General features: G+C 37.0%; 1 protein-coding gene across 1 annotated transcript in view; it reads right to left on the bottom strand.

Moving 5' to 3' along the window:
- Positions 1-16,413, bottom strand: part of Wdr92 (dynein axonemal assembly factor 10) — a 161,880-nt gene that overhangs the window by 119,577 nt on the left and 25,890 nt on the right. The window contains exon 3 of the mRNA XM_090398920.1: positions 14,796-14,926. Coding sequence (XP_090255046.1) covers positions 14,796-14,926 — 131 coding nt within the window. The remainder of the gene's footprint in view (positions 1-14,795; positions 14,927-16,413) is intronic.

Below are 16,413 nucleotides of genomic sequence, written 5' to 3'. Positions count from 1 at the left end.
GATGATTGGAGTGCAGCTCTCACAGTAACCATATGTAAAAAGGGAAATAAAGCTGAATGTGAGATTTACAGAGGTTTTCCCTACTGAGTGTTCCTGGTATGATATATGAAAGTAAACTTGAGAAACAGTTTAGAGGAACTGTGGAAGGCTTGATGAAGAACAAGCTGGATTCAGGCTAAATAGAGGCTGTCAGGATCAGATTTTCACTTTATGACAAATAGTTGAGAAATCATGGGAGTGTTTAAGAAACTTCTTCAATACAAAGATCTGTATTGAAGAAGTTTCTTAAACATATGAGAAGGGGTCAAGAGAAAAGCTATTCAATACGTTACAGTTATGTGGTGTCAATGAGGGCATTATATCGAGCAATACTTAGTCTTTATTTGAGTTGTAAGTCGACAGAAGTGAAGGAAGTGCAGGAAGATGGTTTGATGTTAAATCTGGTGTCAGACAAGGATGGACATTCTGTGGGAAGTTTCTGGTACTGAGACCACATTGTATATAAATTATAATGTGGTCTCAAAGAGTTGACCTGGTAGCACAAACAAGTGAAAAAACTTCCATCAACTATCTCTAATTCAGAGAATTTTAATAATAAGGTGTTGACACCTTATCGCAACTGGTATATGGTGATATGACTTCTGCATTACTTCCACCTTAGTATCACCACCTCTGGGTCTGGCTCCCACTGATGAGACCTCAATAAAGGTTGAAACCGGTCTGGGTAGTAGCCCTTCCCTTAATGCATAGCATTATACATGTCTACAAGGTGATGTGCTTTGCATTATGTCCGGAGATAATAAGGCAAGTGATCAGAACTTACTCCACCTTTATCACGAGTTGTCCCAGTCCTGAAAATACTTCAGGTGCAAACTTTGTTTGCTTACACCTGGATAAAGGATTAAACCAAATATATAATTGGTAGCATAACCAAGTGAAAAAACTTCCATCAACTATCACATCACTGCTTAAACTCATCCACAGTCTGCCCACTTACCACTCTCCATGTAAAAACCATTTTTCATATTCTGTTACTCACCACCTTCTTTTGCAACTTCCAGAGATGATCCCTTGTCCTTGCTCCTTTCCCTTTTTCTACCATATGAAAAATATCCATAGTATTAATATGATAATAAACATTCAACATTTAAATGTCATGTTTCGATCATATTCAGCCTTTGCCTTCTATTGAACAAATTCTGCAGTCTGCATGCCCTCAGTCTATTCCCATAATCATTATACAGTCCTAACAATTTTTGTTATTCGTCTCTAAACCCTCTCCAAAGTTACTTCAACCCCTTCATATCCCAGTGACCAGATATGAACACAGAAACCAGATGTGGTCTGAACAAAGCTTTATACAATGGAACTAACACACTTTTATCTCTTGTGGTCAATGTTCTCCTCAACATTGGCACAATTCTCTGAGATGTCTTCACAACCTTTGCAATATGTCCTTGAAACTTAAAATCTCTATCCACTAACACCCCAAGATCCCTTACTTCCTTCACTTCTTTCAGTATAACTCCACCATGTGAGTATGAAGCATCATATCTATGGATTATAAATTTTAAAACCTTATATTTAGTTTCATTAAACTGACACCCCATTAATTTTTCACATTTCCAGATTATTCAAATCCTCTTTAAGAGCCAAAACAAACCCTCCCAAGCTTCACATCTCCCTGTAGTCCTGTGACAATATCATTAACATAAAGATCGAACAGTAATTGTCCCACGACTGAACCCTGCGGAACTCTACTTGTAAACTTCCTACTCCCTGATACTGCTCCCACATACAACTTTTTGATATCTATCAAAAAGCCAATCACCAATCCATCCACTAACCAGATATCCAAACCCATATGATGCAACTTAAAAATCAACTTGTCATGTGCCACCTTGTCAAATGCCTTGGAAACATCCAAAAAATGACAGTGTATGGCTTATCCTGATCTGCTGCTTTGGCCTGCATAAATATTACCCTCATTTGCCCAATTTCATATATGAGTTCTTACCAATTTCTCCAAAATAACTACAGAAGAAATACAAACAAGCTTATATTTTGATACTCCATTCTGCAACCACCTTTATGCAATGGTACTATCTTGGCCTCCTTCCACTCTTCAGATAACTGCTGCTGTGGAACTGACTGTGCCACTAGCCATGCTAACACACAGTCAGTTTCACAGCACATTCCCTTAAAACGCATGGTGAAATTCCATCTAGTCCCCCTGCCTTATTGACATTTGGCATACTTGGTATTCAGAATACATCCTCTTCATTCACTTCTAGCACTTCATCAGTCATTATCCTTCTAGGAATAAAGTCTGTAATGTCAGGATGAACACTATAACAAAGTGATAATTAAATAGCTCAACTATGTCATCTGCTTTGGTCACCTGATTCCCATCTCCACTCAGTAAGGCTAAACCTTCCACTATCATATTTCTTCCTACTCACCACATAGCAAAAAACTCCTTGGGATTTTTAGATTGCAAGGAGTTTTCTTCTGCAATTCCCCTTTTATTCATCTTGTCATCCATTTGACTCCAAATTGCTTTATCTTCTTCACGTGAGGTATACAATCTCATTGCTGTCAACAAATATTCTTAAGTATCTCCCATGCATTAATGACCCCCCCCCCTTCTTATTTCAAATTCTTTCATCCATTGTACTGCTGCAAGCTGGTTTCTAACCCTATGATAGTCACTTTCCTCATAATTCCACATAAATTCTTTCTGTTTTGATACCTTGACATGCACATTCATCCTCCAAGTAAGGACTATATGGTCACTCTCACCAATGAGAAACAAGTATGTCATCTCAGTCACAAAACAGGTTCTCTGATGACATGACCAAATCCAAAACTCTTTATCCATGTGTTCCTTCGATGCCTCAGAGAGTTGTTCCTCAAGAAATCCAAAACTTCAGTTCCCTTATTACTCCATGCTGTCTCCTCTACCCAGTTTATACTGCTATAGTTGAAGTCCCCTATAATGATCGCTCAACTCAGCACTTACCAAACTGACTTGCTAAACATTTCCTGCTCATCACCATCTGTATTCCTTGATCTGTAGCAACATCCCACTAAATATCTTGTATAAATATCTATCTCACATCACATACTCTCAAAGCCATTGGTGCTATTCCCGAGATTCTTCACCTTGAGAGTGCACAATTCATCTCTTATCATGAGTCACACTCCACCACGTTTACCTTTTCTATTCTGCTGAAATATGCTATACCCTTCAATTTCTATTCCTGTTAGAACATCCTCCTCCTCAGTTAATCAAGTTTCCAACTTTCCTAGTTTCACTCATCAAGTCATTGTGAAACAAGTTTCATATCCTTAAGTCTTAGTCATCGTCTTCCTAACTGGTCAGAGATCTATGTTCATCAGGTATCTGTCTGATTAGAAAGCTAACCGGCTGTGTGAATCCATGCTCTTAGGCTGACTAATGCAGATTAACTGTTCATCATATCTCTTCTATCTTTCCAACTGGAGGTAACTAATTGCAAAATTAACTGGGTGCTGAATTTTTTTAGGTGAATTCTGATTTTAAAAGTGCGGACCACACATTCAATTCATTATGAAGATTTTAGATAAGTGATTTTATTATTATCACACTGACCTCCGTAGAATCTGCAGATTCAACTTGAGAGGCCCACTCAATCAACAACATGTTTATCATATTGAACTTTACATTCCCAATTATTCATGACACATTCTGGTAATACATTCTACTCATTCACAGTTCACCACATAAAAAATATGGCTCCTCCCTTCTTTACACCTTTTATACAACTTTTGAAGATAGCCTCTTGTACCTCCTCTCTCACCTTCTGCTCTTTTTACAATCTCCTCTGTATTAATATTTCAAGTTAGTGAGGATATTTTAATATAAAAATATCCTCAATAACTTGAACTCTTCTATCATATATAATCTCTTTTCCACCTACTCACCAAACTCTGCAATTTACATTCCTTTAACCTCTCTCCATAACCAACATTCCTGATATTACCTTGCTTACTCACCTCAGGACCTTCTCCAATGTTTCCACATCAATGAATAGGTGATCAATCCGAGCACAGTAATCTGTGTGTGGTCTGATCAATGCTATATACATCAGCACAACCACCTCCTTAACCATGTTTTTTCAGTGTGGTCCTCAGGCATAGAAAGAACATAAGGTTCAGTCTTTGCAAAACACCAGATCTTGAATGACATACACTCCTTGAAGCATAGCCCATCGATTCTGTACACAGACTTATGTCTCTACACTCCAAAGTGAAACACCTTACACTTATTAATATTTGTGCAATTACAAATCTTCCTGAGTGGGAATTAGCAGCAATGCTACTTATAAATCTCTTCAACTCTTCATCATTAAGAAACAAGAAAATCCTTAGTCAATGCACATGAAATATCAATAACAAGGTTAAACAGCAGGTCTCAAGAACAGATCTATGTGGTGCATCTCTCATTACTTCCTTTCTCTCTCTTTTTTTTTTTTTTTTTGAGACACTGCCCAATTATTTTGCTGGTATCATTCAGAAAACCAATCTCCAATCCATCTAATTGGAGATCAATCTGTTATCTGTTCATATCACTGCTTCATATCACTGCATATGAATCTCCCTCGGGCAAAACATTTGTCAGCTTATGATAAAATTCAAGTAGAATGCTAAAACAAGACACCCTTTACAAGACATACCACAGTAACCATCATAAAGAGTCCTATATCCATCAACCTCATCATGTACTCCATAGGTGACCAACAGCAGGCTAGCAGGGCCGCATGTGGCCTGTAACGTGATTTTGTGTGGCCCACAGCAGGATAAAAACTATATTAAATTATATGTATTACAATTTAGCTATTAGTTTCAACAGCAGATTTTCTGATTGATATACCAATTATATTCATTATTGCTGATGACGGAAACAATTTATATTTTCAACACGGAATCAAAATTGCTTTAAAAAGATTACCCAATTTATAAAATCTACTGCTTCTCTGTGCAAGTGGGAGTGGTAGATTTCTATGCGCTCCAGAATAATGCATCACTAAAAGTCACTTGCTCTGCTCTGGTTACAGTGATCAGTTTCAGAGACTCAGTTTCAAGTATTTTATATTGTTCTCCCAGTAGTAAAATGATTTAACAAATATAGTAATTCAATACATATAACCATTGCCTTGAAAAAATTCAGTTTATTTTTATTTAAACTCTGTCTAAAAAGTGTGCAGTCCGTTGTTGGCTCGTTTATTTATGCAAATCACCATAATACTTTGTCTATCAAAAATACTATACAATTGCTCTACGTATTAGCCTGATTTTTGGTCATATCTCCTTTTTAGACATAAACGAATTTATATTTTTTTATTGACTGTGCCAGTCTACGCCCTATAATAATTTAATACACTATTCAGGGAGACATTTCCAATAATCCAATATATATTTATTCCCTCACTGTTTCAAACAGTCGTGGCCAAACCCCTCTACTAAACTTTATCCTCCCGCAACAAGTTTGTAAATTTTAGAGTGGTGGGTTGATGCTCTTAGTCAGGCAATACTCAGTTTGAGGTAAACAATACATGTTTATTTACAATGTTAAGTACAATACACAATTATATACAATCACACTTACTAAAGGTTAAAATCATACATAAGGTTAAGATAGGAAACTCGATCCACACAAGCACTGCTTGATGCAGGCAAGAGTTAATATTTGACAAAGTGCTAAATACAGACTTCATTAATACAATTCATTCATCTGAAATCACCCTTTGTAATCTTGGGGACACTAAGTTAAATTAACCTCAATATATGGTTATTAGTTTCTCTGTTTACAATGTTATTAAAACCATTTAAGTAATCTGGACATTTGGCTATAGCCTACTGCATTAGTCACTTAAGAGTTCACAGGTTAGAATTGTCCTGCTTTAGTAGTTCCCGAGATTTGATTCCTTGCCTGGATCACGTGTGGCATCAGATTCCTGCTGTGTGGGCTATTCTCTATCCGCTCTATGGCTACCTTTGTCATCTGAGAATTTTAGGGGAACATCCACGACATAGCACCCGCTTGCAATGAAAGCGTTAGCTGTGTCGCACTGGAACTCTGTCCCTAGCTTCATGGACTGACTGATTCAAATTTCCTGCTGCCACTCATCCTCACCTGCTGCACGGCCTGGAAACCACTACCTCGATTGGACCTCCTCACGACCACGAATCCCGAAAAAAAAGCCTTATCTCTCCTCCTGTAATCGCTTATATTTTTCATTCATAGCACCCCCCTATTATCTCCTGAAACCCTTGTGCGGTGCTATGCTATTCTCAATCTCCGATGATGTCAGCATTTTTTTTCTGTCATAGGATTCACGAAACTGCTATTATGCACATCTCTTTCCTTGTATTACGTAATATTATTGCGTATACACTTATTAATTCACTTAAATACAATTTGTTCAGTGGAATATTCAAGTTAACCTTAGCTGAATGGTATAATACAAAATTTTGATCTTCAATTCACTTAAATAAAATTTGAATAACACATTACATTACTACACTGTTTTACTTCTTTACCATTTTATAATCTGATACATTCTTAGTGTTATATTTCATTACCTTATATAATTTAACACATTTAATAGACTCCAATTTGGTTTTGAAGAAATACAAGCATTTTCTTCTTTTAAATATCTAGTTTGCTGTATTATGCTTGTTGAATTCTGAATGATTTGCCAATACTATGAGACAAACCATTCAGAGTTCAACATCGTGACACTACCACTCATCATATATATTGTCCCTCATATAGAATGAAGTTGGCCACGCCTGATGTATTCTATTCCTAGCCAATTTCTGCAATACATTAAAACTACAGATATACAGACATCACAAGGGTTTGTAAATTAAATTTAACTCCACAAGCATCGTTCTGTCATAGAATAATGCTTGTGGAGTGTCATTACTTTTTCTTCTTTCCACTCCATAGGAATTTTAATGCTCTTTTTCTTTCTTTACCTGCTTGTCACCTTTCTAGCTAGTAATTTATATTCGTCATGCATTTGATCACCACTGACTGTCTTGTACCTCCTCCATATCTTTTCCAACATTGCTTGCCTGATTTTACTGCTCATCCATTTCACTCTTAATCAATTTATTCACTTAACTCTTAGTATACAGATGTACAGAATTACAGACTCATATCCATGAGCTCCAAATTGCTAGCAGAAGAGCAGGCCTAAAGATAAACCTAAAGAAGACCCAAGTTATGTTCAATAGCTATGTCCAACCAGAAATAATAAAAATCAATAATGAGGAAATTAAACAAGTAGATCATTACATATACTTAGGATAACAGCTATCAATGGAACAAAATATCATGGATGAAATTAAAAGGCACACGATACTTGGGTGGAAAGCATTTGGAAAATTACATTCAACATTGAAAAGCCAACTACCATTATGCTTGAAGAGAAAAGTTTTTAACCAGTGTATTCTTCCTATACAGACATATGGTTGCGAAAAATGGACACTGAATGCAAAGGAAATTTAAAAATTAAGAGCAACACAATTTAGTATGGAAAGAAGTATGCTTGATATCACAAGATTGGATCACAAAAGGACTACATGGATAAGAAATCAAACCAAAGTCTCTGACATCATAGGAAGAGTGAAACATCTGAAGTGGCAATGGGCTGGGCATATTGCTCGAAGACAAGATCAGCAATGGACAAAAGAAGTACTGGATTGGATTCCATGAGAGGAAAAATGACCACGACATAACAATCACACTCTCTGAGGCCATTTCCACCAGTGCTATAGAACACATTTTTCTATCATTATCATGTTGATCACTATTAGCATCTTTTGTTTGTTTGTTTGTATGCTGATCCCATCTGAAAAAGGTTATATGCAAATGTATAATACATTTTGTACCATGGGTAGACTAAGGATTGTTTCTTATATTATTTATTAATTTTACACACACACACACACACACACACACACACACACACACACACACACACACACACACACACACAGTTGACTCTTGAACAATGCAGGGGTTAGGGCTCAGACCTCCACCCCCCCCACATTCTTCAAAAATCCACGTATAACTTTTGACTCCCAAAAAACTTAACTACTAATAGCTATTGTTGACCAGAACATAAACAGTCGATTAACATATATTTTGTATCTTACAATAAAGTAAGCTAGGGAAAAGAAAAGAAAATCGCAAGGAAATGAAAACGTATTTAGAGTACTGTACTGTATTTATCAATACCGTAAGTTTACAACATCTGTTTACAAGATGAATCATATCTGCCATTACCTACATCACTGTTGTCTTAATACTTACAAAACACTGCTGATGTTATACGTATTACTAATACTAGACATCAAAAAGTGCAAAGATAATGTGAAAAAGCAATTATTCATTATTTATTTAAAGGTATAACGATTCATGCATTGATAATGAAGCAGCAGCAATATGATTGCTTTGAAGTAGCCTGGCCTATACACTAATGAATAAATTGTTATAAAAATTTTATTTTATGCCAATTAATTTAAATAATTAATAACAGTTAATTTTATGAAGTTATGATTTAATACTGTATCTTTACGTTTGCTTACATTTCTCTAGACTGCAAATGGCCATGTATAGCCTGTAAGTGTTTGTGTAAGTTTTATAAATTTTAACTCTTTATAATAGATTTCACAGACTTTTATTGAAACAAGATTCTTTTCGATTTTTTTACTAGTAGAGGTGAGCAGAGAGTGCTCCTCATAATTCTGAAGATGACATCATGTCGAAACAGTATACACTGTAATAATGAGATATTATTTATTCACCATTGCAGGTCAAAGGATTAAGTTCTTGGCCTAAGTGTGCAATAAGTCCTTTGAAGTGTCATGTAATAATAATAACCATAATTATTCATGCACACAAGTATTCATAACAGTTGACAACCTGAATGTCATATTTCTAGATCGTTACCATTGGCATCTCCAATACCATGGATTGGCCTGCAAGAATTCCAAGCACAATAATAGTGACAATTCAATTTGGAGATATATCAGAGAAAAAGATTATTATGAAACAGCATTTGTAGACCTTGTATACCACCACTAGAATGAACAATAACAAATATGACTACACATCCATCATGCAATATTATATATACACTGCAAATATGTCTAAGTGAAATTCTCATCTGCACAGCAATGAATAGCACGTATCATGTTCTATACACCTAAAGAAATTCAAAATAAGAATCATAACAATCTCTATCTAACTCATACTTTATTGTTAATGCATGCTGCCTATGTTTCAATTAGTACGAGTGTGGTCTGAAATGTTGTCGGACTCGAACACAGATGGCAACAATATCGGCAAGATTTTTTTTTTCTAATTTGGTACATCTGTCATAAGCATCCATGTGAAACTGCAAGTCATTCTATCAAGTAGTTTGTTTTATACAGCTGTCTGAAGTAAAAGTGTTGTCTGTATCCCTTGAAATGGATAAAATTGAGTATCTTGTGGTTATAAAATTCTTTGTAAAAGAAGGTTTAATACCAAACGAAATTCATTTGAAGTTCATAAATGTTTATGGGCACTCTTATCGTTCATTTACGACAATTAAGAAATAGGCTGCTGAGTTTAAACATTACTGTACCAGCCTTAAAGATGATCTATGTGAAGGACATCCAAAAAGTGTAACAACACCAGAAATCGTTGGAAGTAATTTTTCCACATGGTTAGACTATAATAAATTTAGTTTAATCCTTTATCCAAGTGTAAGCAAACAAAGTTTGCACCTGAAGTATCTTCAGGACTGAGGCAACTTGTGGTAAAGGTGGACTAAGCTCTCATCACTCCGTGCAGACATGTATAATGCAATGCATTAAGGGATGGGCCACTACCCAGACCTAGAGATAGTGATACTGAGGCAGAAGCAATGGAGAAGTCATATTTACCTATATGAATTGCCAAACAGTGTACCACCTTATTATTAAATTACTCTAGATTTAGAGAAAGATGTTGAAAGTATTTTTTCCACTTGGTTAGACTATAATAACTTTAGTTTAATACTTTATCCAAGTGTAAGCAAAGGAAGTTTGCACCTGAAGTATCTTCTGGACTGAGGCAACTCGTAGTAAAGGTGGACCAATCCTGAGACAAGGAGTGATGAGAGCTTGGTCCACCTATACCACAAGTTGCCTCAGTCCCGAAGATACTTCAGGCACAAACTTTGTTTGCTAACACTTGGATAAAGGATTATACTAAATTTATTGTAGTCTAACCAAGTGGAAAATATAATTCCAACATCTTTCTCTAAATCCAGAGTAATTTAATAATAAGGTGGAATACCTTTTGGCAACTCGTATAGATAAATATGACTTCTCCATTGCTTCTGCCTCAGTATCACTATCTCTTGGTCTGGCTCCCACTGACGAGACTTCAATAAAGGTCAAAACTGGTCTGGGTAGTGGCTCTTCCCTTAATGCATAACATTATATATGTCTGCAAGGAGATGCGCTTTGCATTATGGGAGATACTGAGACAAGGAGTAATGAGAGCTTGGTCCATCTTTACAACGAGTTGCCTCAGTCCTGAAGATACTTCAGGTGCAAACTTTGTTTGCTTACACTTGGATAAATGATTAAACTAAATTTATTATAACACCAGAAATCACTGCACAATATATTTTTTTATTTTTTATGTTGGGCCCATATAAGAGAGGTTGGCTGGTCAACCTATAGTGCTTTAGTACCATATATGGGTAGTGGGATGGGAAAGGAGAAACTTGTTGACATTCGATTCAAAAGCCTGTATATTGTATTCCTTGGGAAATACATTAGGGGGAAGACTGTTCCACAGTACAGCAGTAGCAGGGATGAAGGAGGAGGAAAAAGAAAATTCTTCTGTGGGTTTCAAGGTGTACCGTGAAGGGATGTTGGGAGGTAGCTGTACATGTTCCAATGGGTTTAGTACAGAGTGGAAGAATTATTGATGCTGTTTCAGATGAGCATTTTCCATGAAAATATTTGTAGAATATACAAATTGCAGAGACTAAACGTCTATGTGAAAGTGGGGGGAGTGAGCTGGTAAGAGATGGATCGTTTATCAGTCTAATTGCTCTCCTCTGTATTGAGTCAAGCATTTTGAGGGAGCTTTTAGGAGCCCCACTCCAAATGTGGGAACAGTATTCGATAGCGGTGGATTTGTGATTTGTATAAGGTTAACAGCTGTTTTGAAGTGAAGTAACGTCTTGAGTGAAAGAAAAAGCCTAGTTTTTTTGGAAGCTGAGGTTGCAATGGGTGTGATGTGTTTATACCAGGAGAGGTCTGATGTCATGGTAATTCCGAGAAGAGAAATTTCATCTTGTCTGGGAATTTGAGTGTTATCAAAAATAATACTGGGGAAAATGGTTCTTTTTTGTTGGAAATAAGAGAGAACTGGGTTTTACTAGCATTGAAGTTGACGAGGTTATCTGAGCCCCATCGGAGGATGTCTTGGAGATCTGAATTAAGGGAAGTTGTGGTTGATGTTCTGTGAGTTGAAGTGAGTCATGTAGGGTAAGCTTTATCAAATGAAAGGGAGGAGTGCAATGTGCTGTCATCTGCAAAACTGTATATTGGGTTGGAGGTCAACTGAAGGATCATTGCGTACAGAAGGAAGAGGGTTGGTGAGAGAACTGAACCTTGTGGGACCCCAGCATTAATTGGATAGTGGGAGGAAAGGGAGTCATCTACCATTACACATAGTGTGCGTCCAGACAGGAAGCTGGCAATCCATCTGCAGAAGTCCTGAGACAGTCCAAATGATGGAAGTTTGCTTAGTAAGTCTTTCTGCTAGACCCAGTCAAAGACTTTAGAGATATCAAGTGCAACTACTTGGAATTCACCAAATTTTTCCATGGCATATATCCAGAGATGGGTGATATATGAGAGCAGGTCACCTGTTGATCGTCATCGACGGAATCCATACTGGTGGTTGCTTAATAGCTGGGTACCTTCAAGGTAGAGTAGGAGTTGAGAATTGATGGTATTCTCCATTACTTTAGATAGGATTGAGGTGAGTGAGATAGGGCGGTTAGTTAGAAGGCAACGATTTGTCACCCTATTTGGAAATGGGTTGAATATAGGCCAATTTCCAGGCTTTTGGATATATATACCACTGGAGTAAGAGTGTACAGACGGCATAAGATAGGAGTCAGTTCTGCTGCACAGACCTTCAGGAAAATTGGAGGAATGCCATCAGGGCCAGGAGCATTTTTTGTGTCTAATTTTGACAACAGGTTTATGATCTCTTTCTGGCAAAAGGATACACCGGGCATTGTATGTTGGGCAGTTGGAATGACTGGGGGGCATTTGCCAATGTCAGTTATGCATGCACTGGAGGCAAAGTGTGAGATTAGCTTTTTCTGTGGGTGATGTTGCAATTGAACCATCTGGGTACGATAGGGATGGGAGTAGAGGGCAAAAAGTTGTGACCAATTCCTTTGGCAAGAGACCAAAACGCATGGCTGCCGCTAGGACAGGCTGTGCAAGTTTCCTGCTTTTTGCCCGTTCAAATTCTTGTTTTGGAATCATTGATAATTTTTTTGCATCTGTTTTGGGTTTCGGTATAGGACTGAAGGAGGATGGAGTTCTTAATTTGAGCCAGTTGTGGTATGCCTGATTTTTCATTTGTACAGCCTTGGTACATCTTTTGGAGATCCAGGGTTTGGATAGGGAATGGCAGTTCAGAAGTGTGGGAATGTATGTTATCATGCCAGTGGGGATTACTTTAGTGATATGTTTGGTGCATAAGCTTGGAATGAAGACTGCAAACAATAGTCCAACCATGAGAATGAAGTATAGTAGTCTCGGAGGCTGTCCCATTTAGCACTGTTATAATTCTTAACTACTCTTGTGCAGGTGTGATTGTGTAAGCGTTGTTGCATGGGGCAGGAGATGAGCACTTGGTTGTGGTCAGAATTACCCAGGGAGTTCACTACATTCACTATATATTTGGAAGGGTCATTGGTAAGGAAGAGATCTGGGTTATTTGGGGAGTAATTTGGGTTATCTGGTATTCTGGTCGGCTTGTTAACAATTTGTGTAAGGTCATTGGTGATGACAAATATTTCAGCATCTCTGCCTGCAGAATCTGTACAACTGGAAGAGGAAAGCCAGTTGGTGTTACGGACGTTAAAATCACCTAGGAGGATGATTTCACTATCATGAGAGGAAATCAACTTTTGAGGAGAGGAAATTAAAGAGCTCGGAGTGGTTGGTGGTATTAGGAGAGTGATAGATACAGCAGATGAATTTGATTAAGTGGGGGAGGGATATTTTTAGCCAAAGAAGGTCAAAGATGAGTGATTCTAGGTTAAGTGCTCTCTGGGTATGTCAGGGCGGATATATGCAAACACACCACCCTTGGGTCGAAAGGAGTTAAATAGTTTGAATGGTTGAAATGGATAGTGCTGGGGGAAGGTGAAATTTCAGTTTCTGTTAAGAAGAGTAGGTGGGGTTAGGTTGACTTCAGGTGATAGTGAACATATTAAGGTTGGAGTTGAGACGACGGATGTTGGTGTAGTGGATATGCAAGGGTCTGTGGGCATGGCTTTGACTGCAAGGGTCTTGCACGTTTCCTTTTATCGTTTTTCTTCTAGCTGTCTTCGGAGTTGGCGTCTTTGTTCCCTTTGTGCAAAGGTTAAGTCAGGTCAAGCACGTACACGCGATTGGGGGAAACTGTTAGCTTGCTATTTATCGCCGTTATTAATTTGGATGACCGGCGAGACAAAGTGCGTGAAATTACTAAGACTATAGGCATTTCAAAAGAATGTGCAGGTAAAATTTTGCATGAAGAATTGCAAACGAAAAAGCTTTGTGCAAGAATGGGTGCAGCGCTTGCTCACAGCAGATCAAAAACACACTCAAATGAAAATCTCTGAACAGTGCTTGAGCATTTTAACAAGAATAAAACTGATTTTGTGCATTGATTTATTACTATGGATGAGACTTGGATTCACCATTATACACCAGAATCCAAACAGCAGACTAAACAGTGGACAGAAACCGGTTGTTCAGTGCTAAAGAAGACAAAGTTGGTTCCATCAGCAGGAGGGATCATGGCATCGGTGTTTTGGGATGCTAAAGCATTTGATTATTAATTATCTAGAAAAGGGTAAAACAATAACCGGTAATATTATTCCGATTTTTTACCCAGACTAGATGAAAAAATTTGTGAGAAAAGACCTGGTTTGCAGAAGAAAAAAATTATCTTTCATCAGGACAATGCACCTGCTTACAAAGGTGTTTTGGCAATGGGAAAATTAAGGGACCTGCACTATGAATTGTTGGAACATCCACCCTATTCCCCAGATTTGGCTCCCTCTGACTTTTGTCTCTTCCCAAAACTAAAACTCTTCCTCGTATGGTCAGCGTTTTTCTTTGAATCAAGAGGTGATTGCAGCTGTAGAGGAGTATTTTGCAGATCTTACTGAGAACGACTACAGGGATGGGATAATGGTGCAGGCGCATTGCTGGAATAAATGTATTAAAAGGAGATTATGTTGAAAAATAAAAATAATTTTGAAATTATAAATTCGTTTATTCATTGTTAGGCTGAGAACTTTTCAGACCACCCTCATAACTAAAAAAAACGATAAAATAAACAAATGACTATGCATATATGGCAAAAATGACAAACACCGCTAAAGTTCTATCCACGTGCAAAGCAGTTTGTGTGATCCTTATGTCAAAATTAAAGTAAAAAAATAGTTATTTTATACCATCTCTGCTTCCTGTCACTAGCTCAGGAGCTCCAGACCCAATTCCCAAGCCCCCAACTCCATCAATAGAATTAATTATTTGAGAATGCGCTTTTACTGAATAAACAGGTATCTCTGTGCTTTCAAGATTCCTGAAAATAAACCAGAAAGTAAAGTTTAAAAGAGTATCAAAATATTGAGAGACTGAATGAAATAATAAAAAAAAATTTAACACAAATGAATTAAAAAATTTAACATCTTTGAGTTCATCATCATACGTTGTAACAGTATTTATGGTAGTTAATACTAGTTTAATTGATCCTACGGCCAGCTTCAGATGAGGTTTGAAAGCAGTGCAGAGATCTTACTTTTTTAGAATTTTGGCTATTTTTTCTGAGGTGCTCCGATGCATGCTGGGAAGTATATGAGGAAATGGGAGGAACTCTAAAAAAAGTACAATCTCCACACTGCATTAAAACCTCATATGAAGCTGACTGGTCTCATCCACTCTTGCAATGATCCTCTACCTCTCTCAGTTGAAAGTGTTTCAAAGTTACTTGTTCTTGGAAATTATCATATTACGTGCAAGTGGAAGATCTGCTAACATCTACCCATAAGAACATTCTAGGTAGATGTGCTGCTCTCACAATTTTAGTAAAACGTCCCCAAAATTTCAAGTTCCCACCTATCATCACCCAAAATTATTTAAGAATAAATACTAAAATCTTTAATTCCTGTTATTTGATGTTACCTATACTATCCTGCCATATCTCTTCAGAACTAGTTACGAATGCCATCCTCCAACATTTCGAAAACAAGCAAAAATTGACATGGAGAGAAAATGCACAAAACAAGAAGTGCTGTTAAGTATATTCCTATTGATAGCAATATCTGCATATAAAAGATACTGAAACATGAAGCAACATGATTTGAATTAGGAAGTGATAAAATATGCACGTACTTGCATATTCTTTTTTTTTATTTTGCAAAATATATTTTTCTAAATGACAATCATTTTTTTAATATTACCATTTAAAAAAGAAGAGTACTTGCACATCTTACTTTGTCTGCTTATATTCCATTTGCAAAATATGATATTTTTCTAAGTGACAGTCATGTTATTTTACCATTTAAAAATAATTAGCTGGGGTTATGTTTTTGTATACTTGTAAAAAAAAAAATTGACATTTGGGAAGGGGGCATAGTTAAAATATGTTTTTGTTTTTTTTAATATCATTCACAAATACATAAGGCTACATGGCCTAAACTACAGCAAATAAATGTTTTGTGTGGCTGAAGGTCAAGAGCAAAGTATTATTATTATTGCATAAGTGTATGGTACTCTGTGAACACCTAACCTCCATTGAGATTCCATGTAATATCCTGTCAAACACCTTTGTAAAATCTAGCAGAACCTTTGTGTAGTCATTCCCTTCATCCAACTCAGCTTTTAGCCTATTATAAAAAGTTAGTAGATTACTAAGGCATGATCAACCCTTCACAAAGCTGCGCTTACCCCTCACAGAGTACTGTATACTTATCCTCCCATTCCTATATTCTCTTTCTGACCAACTTTTGCAGTACTTTTATCAATGCTCCTGAGATGCAGACCTGTCTATAATTTGCTGCCACAGACGTG

Source organism: Typopeltis vanoorti, chromosome 10 (assembly GCF_054136105.1).
Source record: "Typopeltis vanoorti isolate ZY-2024b chromosome 10, IOZ_Tvanoo_1.0, whole genome shotgun sequence".
Classification (NCBI taxonomy): Eukaryota; Metazoa; Arthropoda; class Arachnida; order Uropygi; family Thelyphonidae; genus Typopeltis; species Typopeltis vanoorti.
The sequence above is the reverse complement of the archived record's forward strand: the minus strand, read 5'-3'. Positions and strand labels throughout refer to the sequence as shown.